Source organism: Oncorhynchus mykiss, chromosome 11, assembly GCF_057628025.1.
Source record: "Oncorhynchus mykiss isolate SJ-2025 chromosome 11, ASM5762802v1, whole genome shotgun sequence".
NCBI lineage: Eukaryota > Metazoa > Chordata > Actinopteri > Salmoniformes > Salmonidae > Oncorhynchus > Oncorhynchus mykiss.
In genome coordinates this window covers 63,971,385-63,986,653 of record NC_143032.1, presented here as the reverse complement: position 1 = coordinate 63,986,653, position 15,269 = coordinate 63,971,385, and the positions used below count along the sequence as shown (strand labels likewise).

Genomic DNA, 15,269 nt, shown 5'->3' with positions numbered 1-15,269 from the left:
GACTGAGCACGCCCCCATTGTCATCGACGGGGCTGTGGTGGAGCAGGTTTAGAGCTTCAAGTTCCTTGATGTTCACATCACCAATAAACTAACATGGTCCAAGCACACCAAGACAGTCGTGAAAAGAGCACAACCTATTCCCCCTCAGGAGACTGAAAAGATTTGGCATGGGTCCTCAGATCCTCAAAAGGTTTTACAGCTGCACCATCGAGAGCATCCTGACGGGTTGCCTCACTGCCTGGTATTGCAACTGCTTGGCCTCCGACCACAAGGCACTACAGAGGGTAGTGCGTACAGCCAAGAACATCACTGGGGCCAAGCGTCCTGCCATCCAGGACCTCTATATCAGGCGGTGTCAGAGAAAGGCACTAAAAATTGTCAAAGACTCTAGCCACCCTAGTCAAAGACTGTTCTCTTTGCTATCGCACGGCAAGCTGTACCTGAGCGCCAAGTCTAGGTCCAAGAGGCTTCTAAACAGCTTCTACCCCCAAGCCAAAAGACTCCTGAACACCTAATCAAATGGCTACCCAGACTATTTGCATTGCCCCCCCCTCTTTTACGCCACTGCTCTCTGTTATTATCTATGCATAGTCATTTTAATAACTCTACCTACATGTACATATTACCTCAATTACCTCGACTAACCGGTGCCCCCACACATTGACTCTATACCGGTACCCCCTGTGTATAGTCTCGCTATTGGTTTTTTACTGCTGCTCTTTAACTACTTGTTACTTTTATTTCTTATTCATATTTTTTAAACTGCATTGTTGGTTAGGGGCTTGTAAGTAAGCATTTCACTTTACAGTCTACCTGTTATATTTGGCGCATGTGACAAATACAATTTGATTTGAAAAAAAATCTAAAAGTAAAAGATTGGAATTAAGAAATATTAGGACGAGCAATGTCCGGAGTATAAATATATACACTATATATACAAAAGTATGTTGATGCCTCTCCAAATGAGTGGATTTGGCTATTTCAGACACATCATCTGGGGCATCTTTCATTACAATCTATTTCAATTGCTACCTGTTTCAGCTTCCATGTAGCCCTCACCCTGAATTAATTTATTGGTTCCTAAGGGTCAGCACATTGTTACATCTTTATGCCAAATGAGACAAAAGGGCACAACAAAACAGTCCAAAGAAAAGCTATTTTGTTTTGGGACCAAGGCAGTTGGTTGCCAGGTGACCCATGAGAAAGTGTAGGCCTCATGTGCAAATAAATCCATGTGCACATACACCAAACCAAGGGCTTCCTCCCTCTTCATCCTGCAACATTGTTTTACAGTAGTTCTATACCAATCCAGACACTCTCCACCCTATTGATCATTGAATTACTTATTTAACTTGTTGTAAAAAGCTACCTCACCAGACTGTGGTCGTCATCATTTAGCTGGTTTCCACGCTGTCTGTTTGAATGAATTCAAGGGCAGTATTCCCATACAGTCTCTATTTAGTGTTCTGGTCCCCAGCTGATGGTGTCCATTCAGTCAGGGAGGGGACAACCATTCAGAGTTATATAAGAAAAGTCTGGATATGAATGCTGATTTAGGCCTTCACTTATCCATTCAAGCATTCAAGCCTGTTGAAAACCTCCCCTCCTCTTCCTCCTCCACATAGCCCCTTATGCAACAGTGTTTTGTCTAAGCCTCTGTGAAGCACATGCTCCAGAAGTAGAGGTGTCCTGCCCTGGCTGTACTGTACTATCGTCTCACGTGTCTCTGCTCCAGCTCTCTCATCTTTCACTATGTCTGTCCAGCTAGTCGTATCTCTCCTAGCTCTAGCTTCTCTGAATGCTGCATCTGCACCGCTCTGTAAAGAACTGGTCAAACCCCTGGTACTGGAGGACCATACTGAGGTAAGTTGTGATCATAGTACTAAACATGATCTTTAGACTTAATGACTACGTCGCAGATGACACTACTCCCTATCCAGACAACCTACTTTGGCCAGAGCCAAACACTCTGGGGAAGGTGTCATTTTGAGACACAGCCATTTATTTGACAAATAAGAGATATTTGTGGCAAATGAACGTGTGATTATTTATTTTGGGACAGTGACAGACGCTGTGCAGTATACATACAGATTTAGGATCTTAATTTTGCCAGTATTGTCATAGCAAGAAAATCCTGCAGCAAAAGGATTAGAACATCTAGTCCATAATATTGCTTGATCAGTGGTTCGGCTATTAGCTGGCCAAAAGTAGCCTACATGAAAAGTGCAATACTGTTAATATAACTGTGTGTTAGTGCGGGTTTTCAGTTAATTTATGTAAATCGCAAAGCTCATTTGCATTTCCTGCAGTGTAGGAATATTCTCAGCAACAAAAGAGTGATCAAATTAAGATCATACATCTGTACTACTCTACACTTAGAAAAAAAATTTGCCATCTAGAACCTTAGAGTTCTTCGGCTGTCCCCATAGGAGAACCATTTGAAGAACCCTTTTTGGTTACCTGTTGAACCCTTTCCATAGAGGGTTCTACATGTAACCAAAAGGGTTCTCCTATGGGGACACCAGAAGAACCCTTTATTCTAAGAGTGTACCTTTTGTTGTTTTTTTCAACTTCAAATGGTCCAAGTTAGGTTAAGGATACTGCAATGAAGATGGTTTGAAACTCATGGGTTTTTCCTTGTCTGTGACTGGTAGATCTATGGCAAATGGGTGTATGTGATGGGGTCTGCGGATCATTCAGTCTTCCAAAAAGCTTTGGGGACTCTGAAAAGTTCCTGGATTGACCTGTCGGCTACATCTGACCATCAAGTAGTCACACTACGTTGGGGAGATCGCATGTAAGTCTGGTTAGGTTGTGGATATGAATGTGGACTGTAACGAATGTCATTGGGCGTTAAAAAATATTAGGAAAGTATCTGCAATGGTAGACATTTAATTTCACCTTTCTCGGAAAGCAAAGAGAATGTCTCAGGTTGGCACCTACTTTATGCTAACAAGTTTTCCTAAATATCTATCAGTGATGGCAAATGCCTTGTCGGTGCAACAAATGCTACCATCTCCGGCACCACCTCCACAGTTCACAGTAAGTGACCCGTGCTCTACTAGCCTGCTCGCCAGATCTGTCTGTCAGTGCTTTAGTCAACACCCTCCTCTGACGTTATGCCAAATAGGACATCAACAAAGGAGCGAGTTGACTGAAGCAGAAACAGACACAGATTTGGCAACCAGGCTAGTGCTCTACATCTTAATGATGAAATCATTTAGCTGCTCAATAATAGGGACTTTATCCACTTGCCTATTTATTACGTACATTGTGCCTTATCATTATACCATGCTATGTCTTCACTTTATGTCATGATGATAAGCCTGTAAAGATTCAAAGAATAAAATAATGTTACACTTTATTTTAGTTAGATATTTTTCAGGTACTTGGAAATGGCATGGTAAAAATGTTGCAACATTATAATTATCTAATAATTATATAGTAGTTTATTTGGTAATGACTAAAACAAGCACCAAAACGAAACCTGACATTTGGTATAAGATTTTATTGAATTTTTGGAAGTATTAGCTGAAAAAGGTGTTACCAAATGTCCTAATCATAATGGATCATTTTGTGGATCCACAGTTTATTTGTCTGAACACAAAGGTCAGTACCTGGAGACCTACCCTGACTGCCTGCTATGGTCAGACACCTCTCGTAATGGAGACATCACTGGCAGATACCTACTCCTGTTTAGTAAGTCCACTCAAACAATCAATTTGAGTCCACTCCCAAACTAGTCTGGACCCATCTGGATGTGCTTTAACCGACTCCTAACTGCAGTGTTGGTTCAGTGTCATGACCAAAATGTATGACTTTGTTTAAGCACATACAGATCTGGGACGAAGCTAGCCCCAAGCGGGCACCACTCATTGATGTTGATAAATAGTAGCAGTGTACAGTTGTGGCCAAAAGTTTTGATAATGAAACAAAGATTCATTTTCACAAAGTCTGCTGCCTCAGTTTGTATGATGGCAATTTGCATATACTCCAGAATGTTATGAAGAGGGATCAGATGAATTGCAAAGTCCCTCTTTGCCATGCAAATTAACTGAATACCAAAAAACATTTCCACTGCATTTCAGCCCTGCCACAAAAGGATCAGCTGACATGTCAGTGATTCTCTTGTTATAACATCGATATTTTGGGTCCATGGCCAAGAAACTCCCCAGACCTTAATCCCATTGAGAACTTGTGGTCAATCCTCAAGAGGCAGGTGGACAAACAAAAACCCACAAATTCTGACAAACTCCAAGCATTGATTATGCAAGAATGGACTGCCATCGGTCAGGATGTGGCCCAGAGGTTAATTGACAGCATGCCAGGGCGTGTTGCAGAGGTCTTGAAAAAGAAGGGTCAACACTGCAAATATTGACTCTTTGCATCAACTTCATGTAATTGTCAATAAAAGCCTTTGACACTTATGAAATGTTTATAATTATACTTCAGTATTCCATAGTAACATCTGACAAAAATATCTAAAGACACTGAGGCAGCAAACTTTGTGAAAATTAATATTTGTGTCATTCTCAAAACTGCAGGCTGTACTCCAGATAGGGCATTGTGAAAGTTGACCCTACATCGATAAGGTGTTGAAACAGTGTCTTTCTGTCAAAGGGGTCACTATTTCAGTAACCAGCGAGTTCAATGCATTGTTTTGAAAGACAATGGAAGATGAGCCTTTTGTTGTCTGTTACTAGCCCTAAAAGAGTTCACAAGCAAGTTTCTGTTTGGACAGCTTACCAGCCTCCCTCCCTCCTCTCTTTCAGCAAGGTCAGGGAAAATGGATCCCACATACCTGGACACCTATAAGAACCAGGCAGAGTGCCTGAACTTCCCAGAGACACACCACACCTATGATGGAGAAACAGGTCAGCGATTCTCTTCGCTCCTCATCTTTTTATCTGTAATAGATGCTGAAAAATCAATAAAAGGTTAAGCCGATCCAAATTGTCACTGTGTTTGAGGGGAATTGAATCATATGAGCAGTCACAATTACCGCTCTTACTCTATCTTGAGCAGACAGAGGAAAATGATGGCCATTCCATGGTCAGGGTCTAGTTCCATAGCAATATACAGGCTCAACTTGTTTTCGTTGAAAGTTGAAATTACTGCAAAGACCAATGGCCATTATCATTGGCCCACCACAGGTGAACTACGGTGTGTCATAACCATGCAAAACCACAAGGGGGAGACATTACAAGCATAATAAAAATGCTATGTCCTTTTTGTTATCTACACATAAAGCATCCTCGTTTTCCTGTGGTAAAGACGCACAGCTGAGAGCAAGTATGGCCTGAATTCTAGAGGATATGCAATTTAGTCAGGAAATGGCAATGAAACAAACTTCCTCTGTGACACTGAGGGGTAGTAGTCATGCAACACAAATCTCTCTGTTTGTATCTAATCTTTACATCCTCCTTATTTCAGAGCTGTGCCCCGATGACAACCAGAAGGAGAAGGTGGTGGATGAGGATACTATGGAAGAGAAGCAGACTACAGAGGAAGAGAAGACGATGGTGGAGGAGGCGACTATGGAGGAGAAGCTGACTACAGAGGAAGAGAAGACTACTGAGAAGAACCCGACTACAGAGGAAGAGAAGACTATGGAGAAGAATCCGACTACAGAGGAAGAGAAGACTACAGGGAAGAATCCGACTACAGAGGAAGAGAAGACTATGGCTTGAGCAAAACAACCAGATCCTCACTATTGTGCCCAACATCTCTTTAGTGGAACTTTGATCCCAGAACTATCTAACCAAATATGACATGTACTTTCATGCGTCTCTAAATCATGTCTTACATACACAGGGAGAGTGATATGACCATGTAATGATAAAAAACGTTTTTAAAGTGAATGTTTTCATGTCTTTACTGTTTCTTTGATAGTTACAGTGATACCAGTTCAATATAACTGTCCAAACAGACATTTAAATAAAGACATTCAAACTCATTTTGTAACTAATTCCATTGAAGTAATAAGATCTGAATAAAATGTAACATTGGTTATACAATGTAAAACTTCCTGTAGGTTAGTGAGGAGTTAAGAAATCAGACAACCGCCAACTACTTTCATACTTAACTTGAAATGTGTAGACAGCCAATGTAAACTATTCATGTTAATACTGTGGTTTTGAGACACTGCATGACAATATGGACTATTTCTTAAACGTTTATATAGAGCATGTAGTAATATACAGGTAACTGCCAAAACAAAGGAAACAGCAACATTAAGTGTCTTAACAGGGCATCGGGCACCAAGAGCCAGAACAGCTTCAATACACCTTGGCATAGATTCTACAACTGTCTGGATCTCGATTGGAGGAATGTGACACCATTCTTCCATGAGAAAATTCCATAATTTGGGCTTTGTTGATGGTGGTGGAAAACACTCTCAGGCACCACTCCAGAATCTCCCTTAAGTGTTCAATTGGGTTGAGATCTGGTGACTGAGGCCGCAAAGGCATATGGTTTAGATCATTTTCATGCTCATCAAACCATTCAGTGACCACTCGTGCTCTGGATGGGGGCATAGCCATGGTAGCCAAAATAATGGTATGCCCAATATTTTATATATATATGACGCTAAGCATGAAGGGATATTAATTGCTTACTTAACTCAGGAACCACACCTGTGTGGAAGCACCTGCTTCAATATACTTTATATCCCTCATTTACTCATGTGTTACCTGTACATTGTCATGAACTAAATACATAAGTATTCTGACCCTTTTAGTCTGTACTTTGTTGAAGCACCTTTGGCAGCGATTACAGCCTCAAGTCTTCTTGGGTATGACGCTACAAGCTTTGCACACCTGTATTTGGGGAGTTTCTCCCATTCTTCTCTGCAGATCCTCTCAAGCTATGTCAGGTTGGATGGGGAGCTATTTTCAGGTCTCTCCAGAGACGTTCGATCTGGTTCAAGTCCGGGCTCTGGCTGGTTCACTCAAGAACATTCAGAGACATGTCCCGAAGCCAATCCTGCGTTGTCTTGGCTGTGTGTTCAGGGTCGTTGTCCTGTTGTAAGATGAACCTTCTCCCCAGTCTGAGGTCCTGAGCTCTCTGGAGCAGGTTTTAATCAAGGAAATCTCTGTACTTTGCTCTGTTCATCTTTCCCTCGATCCTCACAAGTCTCCCAGTCCCTGCCGCTGAAGAACATCCCCACAGCATGATGCTCCCACCCCATGCTTCACCGTTGGGATGATGCCAGGTTTCCTCCAGACATGACGCTTGGCATTCAGGCCAAAGAGTTCAATCTTGGTTTCATCAGACCAGAGAATCTTGTTCCTCATGGTCCTTGAGGTGCCTTTTGTCAAACTCCAAGTGGGCTGTCATGTGCCTTTTACTGAGGAGTGCTTCCATCTGGCCACTCTACCATAAAGGCCTGATTGGTGGAGTGCTGCATCGGGGTCCTTCTCCCCCGATTGCTCAGTTTGGCCAGGCGACCAGCTCTAGGAAGAGTTTTGGTGGTTCCAAACTTCTTCCATTTAAGAACTATGGAGGCCACTGTGTTCTTGGGGAACTTCATTACCTCAGAAATGTTTTGGTACTCTTCCCCAGATCGGTGCCTCGTGACAATCCCGTCTCTGCACTCTACAGACAATTTCCTCAACATCATGGCTTGTTTTCTTTCTCTGACATGCACTGTCAACTGTGTGACCTTATATAGACAGGTGTGTGTCTTTCCAAATCATGTCCAATCAATTCAATTTACCACAGTTGGACTCCAATCAAGTTGTAGAAACTTCAAGGATACTCAATGGAAACAGGATGCAACTGAGCTCAATTTCAAGTAAAATAGCAAATGGTCTGAATATGTAAATAAGGTATGTTTTTAATTTTTTATAAATTTACAAAAACAAAATAGAAAAACCTGTTTTTGCTTTGTCATTGTGGGGTATTGGGTGTAGATTGATGAGGAAAATCAATTTTAGAATCATTCTGTAACATAACAAAATATGGAAAAAGTCAAGGGGTCTGATTACTTTCCCAACACACTGTATATGTATAGAGTGTATTATTTACTAAGGTTACAAAATTACGTGAACATTCAATAAATTCTATGGTTTTCCCAAAATCCTAGTTGGAGGATTCCCGGATCCCTCCAACCAGGATTTCTGGAAAACCTGGGAATTTATTGAATGTTTCCAGAATTTTGCCTTAAGCATTACTCAATATACAGTATCTGCAGTAACAAAGCATTTATAGACGTGTAAATATCAGTAGACTGGCATTAAAATATGGCTCTTGACTTAACGCAAACTATGAAAAAACAATTAAGACAATCAAAAAGAGAAGTGCAATAAATTCAAGCTCCCTCACTTGACAAGGTGGGTAAACAGTGGCTGCATCTCAATACTCTTATGTGGAGTCCTCTCCTTGTCTCCTTACTTTCATCTGCATTGTTCTAAAGGGTACTGGACAGGTGAGCGAAAATGCCTGGCAGGCATCCATATGTTGCCTTCATCTATATAACATTTTAAATCAGTGCAGATGAAGGGAAATAGATGAGGGAGGAGACAAAGACATCCTAGACCAGGGGTTCTTAAACCTTTTCAGCTCGAGACCCAAATGAGAAATTGACCGTCCTCTAGTGACCCAAATCATCCTCCAAAGACCCACATGAAGAAGAAATAGTGTGTGATTACTAGGGCTGTCAGAGTTAATCAGTTACGTTGGGCCAGAGCAAGAACACGTGGGAATTAGCGGCATGTAGAAAATTTGTCATTGGCTTTGATACTCTGATTGGTTAGAGACGAACTGATGACTTTATTTTGTACAACACCCCTCATTTTGACGTCACCACAAACGACTTCAACGATGGCAGTCTGACTGAAGTATGTAGTTGAACATAGAGCAGCGGAATAATTCAGTTTTGAGTCGTCAGGCAACCAAAATACATAATCTTTACTGCTAAAAACAACAATGCAATGTCAAAACAAGTTGACATTGAGGTTAAAGATAGTGGGCTTTATCAATTTAATGGATTTTGCTTAACGTTACTTTGGACAAAATCAAGTTGTCAATATTCTTGTAATGCTTTTTGTATTAAAAGCAATGGTAAATTACAGCTCAATTTTAGATCATTCAGAATTTGCGATTTATCACAATTAATCACACCAAATTCTGCGATGAACTCTATGAAATGTTTTAGTTTGACAGCCCGAGTGATTATAGATGCAGATCATGACTAGCGACCTACCTCTCACATGCCCAGGGCCCACTTTGGGTTACGACACATAGTTTAAGAAGCCCTGCTCTAGACTATCGAGATGCAGCCCTAGAGTCTGTTTGAATTCGCAGTCCCAAGGCGTCAGGCCATGAGCTTCCTGTAATGACTGCCCACAGTGCTCTGAATGCTCTCCAGTCTGCTGGTCCTGGTACTGCCTGTCTGAGAGCTTAGCTCTGCTCCTGGCCCAGCCTGTCTGCAGCCCAGCAGAGCTGCCACCTGTCTCTGGCACTGGGACGAACCAAAGTAGTAGATGAGCGGGTCCAGGCAGCAGCTAATGCTGCCCACACACATGGAGAGCAGGTAGGCCTGGTAGGAGCTGTCACTGCGTCCGTGGGCCAGCTTGAGGTAGTGCACCAGGAGGATGACATTGGTGGGGGTGAAGCAGGCCACAAACACCACCAGCACTGTCACCGCCATCACCACCGCACGAGACTTCCTGGAGCGGTTCTCCACGTTGGCTGCGGCCAGGGCCTGCACAATACGGACGTAGCACACAGCTGTGAACACCAGAGGGATGAAGAAGAAGATGGAGGAGTAAATGGGGAAGAAGTAGAGGTAGTAGGCACGCAGCTTGTCTACATCCTGCACGTCGTGGCAGGTAGTGATGCCCACATCCGGGAGGTGGATGGTCTGTCTGGAGAGCAGGAGGGGGGTCACTCCTCCCAAGGCCAACAGCCACATGGCGCCACAGACCACGGCGGCCGTCTGTGGACTACGCCACGTTAGAGAGTCCATGGGGTAGACCACAGCCAGGAAGCGGTCGATGCTGATGCACATCATGAGCAGGACAGAGCAATACATGTTGCAGTAGAAGGCTGCTGTCACCAGGCGACACATGAAGGGGCCATAAACCCAGTTGTTGCCGTGGAAATGGTATGAGATCCTGAAAGGGAGCAGCAGGGCGAAGAGGAGGTCGGCACTGGCCAGGTTCAGCATGTAGATCACCGCCGGCTTCCTCGGACGGATACGACGCACAAACATCACCACGGCAATCAGGTTGAGGGGGACGCTGATAATGAAGACCAGGGTGTAGACTGTGGGGACGAAGGCCGTTGCTAGGCGACCCTGGAGGAAGCTGCGGGCCTCCTCAGAGATGACAATCTTGGTGGAGCGACGAGGGCCGTGATGGCCATGCTCCTGCTTCTTCACTGGCTCCTGGCCCATCCCTGAGCCACTACCCTCCTGTACATCCAGCCCTATGTAGTCGATGGGCTCATCAGTCACCGACAGGAAGATCCCTGCAAACGTCCTCAGGTTGAGTCTGGAGTCTGAGAGAGACAGACAACAGGAGCTGAGTAACAAATAACAGTATGTGCTCTTCATTATAAAGTGCCTAATGAACGGTGAGATATAGCATAACCGCAAGGTGTGCACACCTCTCACTGTAAACATGTAAAGTGGCGCTCCTATAGCGAACATGCCACAGCAAAGACAATCGAGTGTAAATATAGTCTACTCTGCATGCTGTCCTACCAGGGTCGAGGATAATTAACATGCTGAACACAAAAGGTGTGTCATAATTCATTTTCACATCTTTCCATGCGCCCTTTCTGCGTGAAAAAAACGGCATTGGAAAACCCCTGGATTTAGCCTACAAGTGGCAGTTTGAGTCAGGGGGTAAATATGTTGAATATACTAACACATTTGTCTAAATTGTGCACAAAGTTTGAAAGAGCTTTTCATGTTGAGCTATACGTATGTGTTCCATCGCAATTGTCTTCAAATCCCGTTAAGTTTCCATCTTAATTTTCATAAACATTTTTATGGCGGTTAAAAATAAATGTTCGCCACTGAAACTGCTGTTTTTGTTCATCTTTAAAAAAACATTTTTACCCTCGACAATGAACAATGCAAGTGGGCACATTTCAAAACACAAAGTGCTTCGTAAAACTGCTAAAGAGCAGAAGGGTCAATATCTCCTCATAATGTAAAACATAATAATAATTTCAATGTTTTAACTGATCTATGAAAATAAAGACAGAAAAAGCACCAAGCCATTTGACTTACCATTGTGTGGCACATATGCTGAAGTTTGGAGAGCAAAAAGGACCAACGTCGCAACAATCCAATAAACCATGACTGTAAATTCACTCTTATCCTAAATTGATTTCGCAGGCAAACGTTTCATTAAACTTAAGACAAAGAAAACATCTCAAAACTATTTTTTTGTGTTAGGGAAACTGCCGTAAGCCTTCGAACAGTCAGCGCGTAGCACCAAAAGACACATTGGTTTTGAAAAGTCTGACTCTATCAACAGAGGTCGTAAAAAGCCTCGCCTACTCTCGAGTGATTCATTAATACAGACAGGAATTAAAACGTGTCTATTCAGTCACGTATACAACCATCTTGGACCAGGGCATATTTTTCATCTTGGGGTGACACATAAAAACGATTAATGCTCCATTCTTTCTTTGATCAATCAAGCAATATCCCTTTAAACATCAACATTTCATATAGGTCAGAGTGTATTCGTCTTTAAAACAAAGACCAAGCAAATAATATATATATTTGTATTTTTATTAAACTCTTTAAAACATTAGAAATTATTTAAATGTATACTGGACGGTACATTATGTGTAAAAAGCAGCGAAACTCTAGAAATACATGTTCATGAATAGACTTTAAAAGATGCACAGCTTCCCAATGTACTGTATGTGGATTTAAAAAACACTGATTATTAACCACTTCCAGACAATCCATGCTGGCTACTGTATATAGCTGGACAGGAATTGTACTACTGTCTAAACTCCCATTCTGACTATTAGGCAGTAGTGCATTGTACACATCTTGTTGCAAACATACTTTATTTTTCAGTGACAATAACAGTGTTGTCTTTATAGAATTTCTACATATAAAATGTAGATTTCATTACAATATACCTTAAAAAAATATATTCCATGTACAATCTCCCTGTGGAAAACTGAACATAAACTAAATAATGAACCAGATATAACATGACAATACAAGATCAATCAAAACTGCATCAAATAAAACCAACAACCCTTTGTGTGTGTTTGTGGCTCACCAGCCTGAGGATGTGTGTATGTGAGCCTGAGGATAGACATGCTATAAATTGAAACCAAATCATATTCAGTCAGACATACATAACACGTTACGGACCATTCAAACTTCCTATCCCAATGGCTCCTTTAACAAACAATGCTTTGTCAGAAGGTATACAATCCTTTCACACCCATGTCCTCCTCCATATCTTTACCCTTCCTCTATATTTGGTTTATTTTCCATAGAACTTCTTGTTGAGGAGGAAGATGAGCAGGTTGACATTGACTTTGGCCTTGTCAAACATCTTCATCACTGCCACTCCGTCGTACTGAAGTTGGAGCAGGTCCTAGACAGGGACAGAAACAGAGAAAGTCAGACAGGGACAGGGACCGAGATAGACGGACAGGGACCGAGATAGACGGACAGGGACCGAGATAGACGGACAGGGACAGGGACCGAGATAGACGGACAGGGACCGAGATAGACGGACAGGGACAGGGACCGAGATAGACGGACAGGGACAGGGACCGAGATAGACGGACAGGGACAGGGACCGAGATAGACGGACAGGGACCGAGATAGACGGACAGGGACCGAGATAGACGGACAGGGACCGAGATAGACAGACAGGGACCGAGATAGACAGACAGGGACAGGGACCGAGATAGACAGACAGGGACAGGGACCGAGATAGACAGACAGGGACAGGGACCGAGATAGACAGACAGGGACAGGGACCGAGATAGACAGACAGGGACAGGGACCGAGATAGACAGACAGGGACAGGGACCGAGATAGACAGACAGGGACAGGGACCGAGATAGACAGACAGGGACAGGGACCGAGATAGACAGACAGGGACAGGGACCGAGATAGACAGACAGGGACAGGGACCGAGATAGACAGACAGGGACAGGGACCGAGATAGACAGACAGGGACAGGGACCGAGATAGACAGACAGTGACAGGGACCGAGATAGACAGACAGTGACAGAAACAGAGAGAGATAGACAGACAGTGACAGAAACAGAGAGAGATAGACAGACAGTGACAGAAACAGAGAGAGATAGACAGACAGTGACAGAAACAGAGAGAGATAGACAGACAGTGACAGAAACAGAGAGAGATAGACAGACAGGGACCGAAACAGAGAGAGATAGACAGGGACCGAAACAGAGAGAGATAGACAGGGACCGAAACAGAGAGAGATAGACAGGGACCGAAACAGAGAGAGATAGACAGGGACCGAAACAGAGAGAGATAGACAGGGACCGAAACAGAGAGAGATAGACAGGGACCGAAACAGAGAGAGATAGACAGGGACCGAAACAGAGAGAGATAGACAGGGACCGAAACAGAGAGAGATAGACAGGGACCGAAACAGAGAGAGATAGACAGGGACCGAAACAGAGAGAGATAGACAGGGACCGAAACAGAGAGAGATAGACAGGGACCGAAACAGAGAGAGATAGACAGGGACCGAAACAGAGAGAGATAGACAGGGACCAAAACAGAGAGAGATAGACAGGGACCAAAACAGATAGAGATAGACAGGGACCGAAACAGAGAGAGATAGACAGGGACCGAAACAGAGAGAGATAGACAGGGACCGAAACAGAGAGAGATACAGGGACCGAAACAGAGAGAGATAGACAGGGACCGAAACAGAGAGAGATACAGGCACCGAAACAGAGAGAGATAGACAGGGACCGAAACAGAGAGAGATAGACAGGGACCGAAACAGAGAGAGATAGACAGGGACCGAAACAGATAGAGATAGACAGGGACCGAAACAGAGAGAGATAGACAGGGACCGAAACAGAGAGAGATAGACAGGGACCGAAACAGAGAGAGATACAGAGACCGAAACAGAGAGAGATAGACAGGGACCGAAACAGAGAGAGATAGACAGGGACCGAAACAGAGAGAGATAGACAGGGACCGAAACAGATAGAGACAGACAGGGACCGAGATAGACAGACAGGGACCGGGACCGAGATAGACAGACAGGGACCGGGACCGAGATAGACAGACAGGGACCGAAACAGAGAGAGATAGACAGACAGGGACCGAAACAGAGAGAGATAGACAGACAGGGACCGAGACAGACAGACAGACAGACAGGGACCGAGACAGACAGACAGACAGGGACCGAGACAGACAGACAGACAGGGACCGAGACAGACAGACAGGGACCGAAACAGAGAGAGAGAGACAGACAGGGACTGAGACAGAGACAGAGAGAGATAGACAGACAGGGACCGAGACAGACAGACAGGGACCGAGACAGACAGACAGGGACCGAGACAGACAGACAGGGACCGAGACAGACAGACAGGGACCGAGACAGACAGACAGGGACCGAGACAGACAGACAGGGACCGAGACAGACAGACAGGGACCGAGACAGACAGACAGGGACCGAGACAAACAGACAGGGACCGAAACAGAGAGAGATAGACAGACAGGGACCGAGACAGAGAGAGATAGACAGACAGGGACCGAGACAGAGAGAGATAGACAGACAGGGACCGAGACAGAGAGAGATAGACAGACAGGGACCGAGACAGAGAGAGATAGACAGACAGGGACCGAGACAGAGAGAGATAGACAGACAGGGACCGAGACAGAGAGAGATAGACAGACAGGGACCGAGACAGAGAGAGATAGACAGACAGGGACCGAGACAGAGAGAGATAGACAGACAGGGACCGAGACAGAGAGAGATAGACAGACAGGGACCGAGACAGAGAGAGACCGAGACAGAGAGACAGGGACCGAGACAGAGAGAGAGAGACAGACCGGGACCGAGTCGGGACCGGGACCGAGACAGACAGGGACCGGGACCGAGACAGACAGGGACAGGGACCGAGACAGACAGGGACAGGGACCGAGACAGACAGGGACAGGGACCGAGACAGACAGGGACAGGGACCGAGACAGACAGGGACAGGGACCGAGACAGACAGGGACCGAGACAGACAGGGACAGGGACCGAGATAGTCAGACAGGGACAGGGACCGAGATAGTC

General features: G+C 44.3%; 3 protein-coding genes across 4 annotated transcripts in view; 1 reads left to right on the top strand and 2 right to left on the bottom strand.

Moving 5' to 3' along the window:
• The first annotated feature begins 1,579 nt into the window (after positions 1-1,579).
• LOC110536176 (uncharacterized) lies at positions 1,580-5,956 on the top strand. The gene is made up of 6 exons (XM_021621781.3): positions 1,580-1,863; positions 2,655-2,797; positions 2,978-3,042; positions 3,589-3,699; positions 4,773-4,874; positions 5,434-5,956. Exons 1-6 carry the CDS (start codon positions 1,753-1,755, stop codon positions 5,688-5,690), a joined length of 789 nt encoding a protein of 262 aa, XP_021477456.2. The 5' UTR covers positions 1,580-1,752; the 3' UTR covers positions 5,691-5,956.
• Positions 5,849-11,547, bottom strand: f2r (coagulation factor II thrombin receptor). The gene is made up of 2 exons (XM_021621780.3): positions 11,243-11,547; positions 5,849-10,503 (listed from the first exon to the last, which is right to left on the bottom strand). The coding sequence occupies exons 1-2, from the start codon at positions 11,310-11,312 to the stop codon at positions 9,317-9,319; spliced, it is 1,257 nt and encodes a 418-aa protein (XP_021477455.2). The 5' UTR covers positions 11,313-11,547; the 3' UTR covers positions 5,849-9,316.
• Positions 11,548-11,733: 186 nt separating this feature from the next.
• LOC110536173 (ras GTPase-activating-like protein IQGAP2) overlaps positions 11,734-15,269 on the bottom strand; it is a 95,630-nt gene continuing 92,094 nt past the window's right edge. For both annotated transcript variants that reach the window (XM_036936055.2, XM_036936056.2), the window contains exon 38: positions 11,734-12,584. In XM_036936055.2, the coding sequence (XP_036791950.2) occupies positions 12,471-12,584 (114 nt within the window). In that variant the 3' untranslated portion in view covers positions 11,734-12,470. The remainder of the gene's footprint in view (positions 12,585-15,269) is intronic.

What these genes read in the sequence shown, in the direction of transcription:
- LOC110536176 (XM_021621781.3), top strand. Translation starts at nt 1,753, where the DNA reads ATGTCTGTCCAGCTAGTCGTATCTCTCCTAGCTCTAGCTTCTCTGAAT. An exon ending in CTACGTTGGGGAGATCGCAT is followed by an intron (nt 2,798 to 2,977) that starts GTAAGTCTGGTT and finishes AATATCTATCAG; the next exon opens with TGATGGCAAATGCCTTGTCG. An exon ending in CACCTATGATGGAGAAACAG is followed by an intron (nt 4,875 to 5,433) that starts GTCAGCGATTCT and finishes TCCTTATTTCAG; the next exon opens with AGCTGTGCCCCGATGACAAC.
- f2r (XM_021621780.3), bottom strand. Translation starts at nt 11,312, where the DNA reads ATGGTTTATTGGATTGTTGCGACGTTGGTCCTTTTTGCTCTCCAAACT. An exon ending in AGCATATGTGCCACACAATG is followed by an intron (nt 10,504 to 11,242) that starts GTAAGTCAAATG and finishes TGTCTCTCTCAG; the next exon opens with ACTCCAGACTCAACCTGAGG.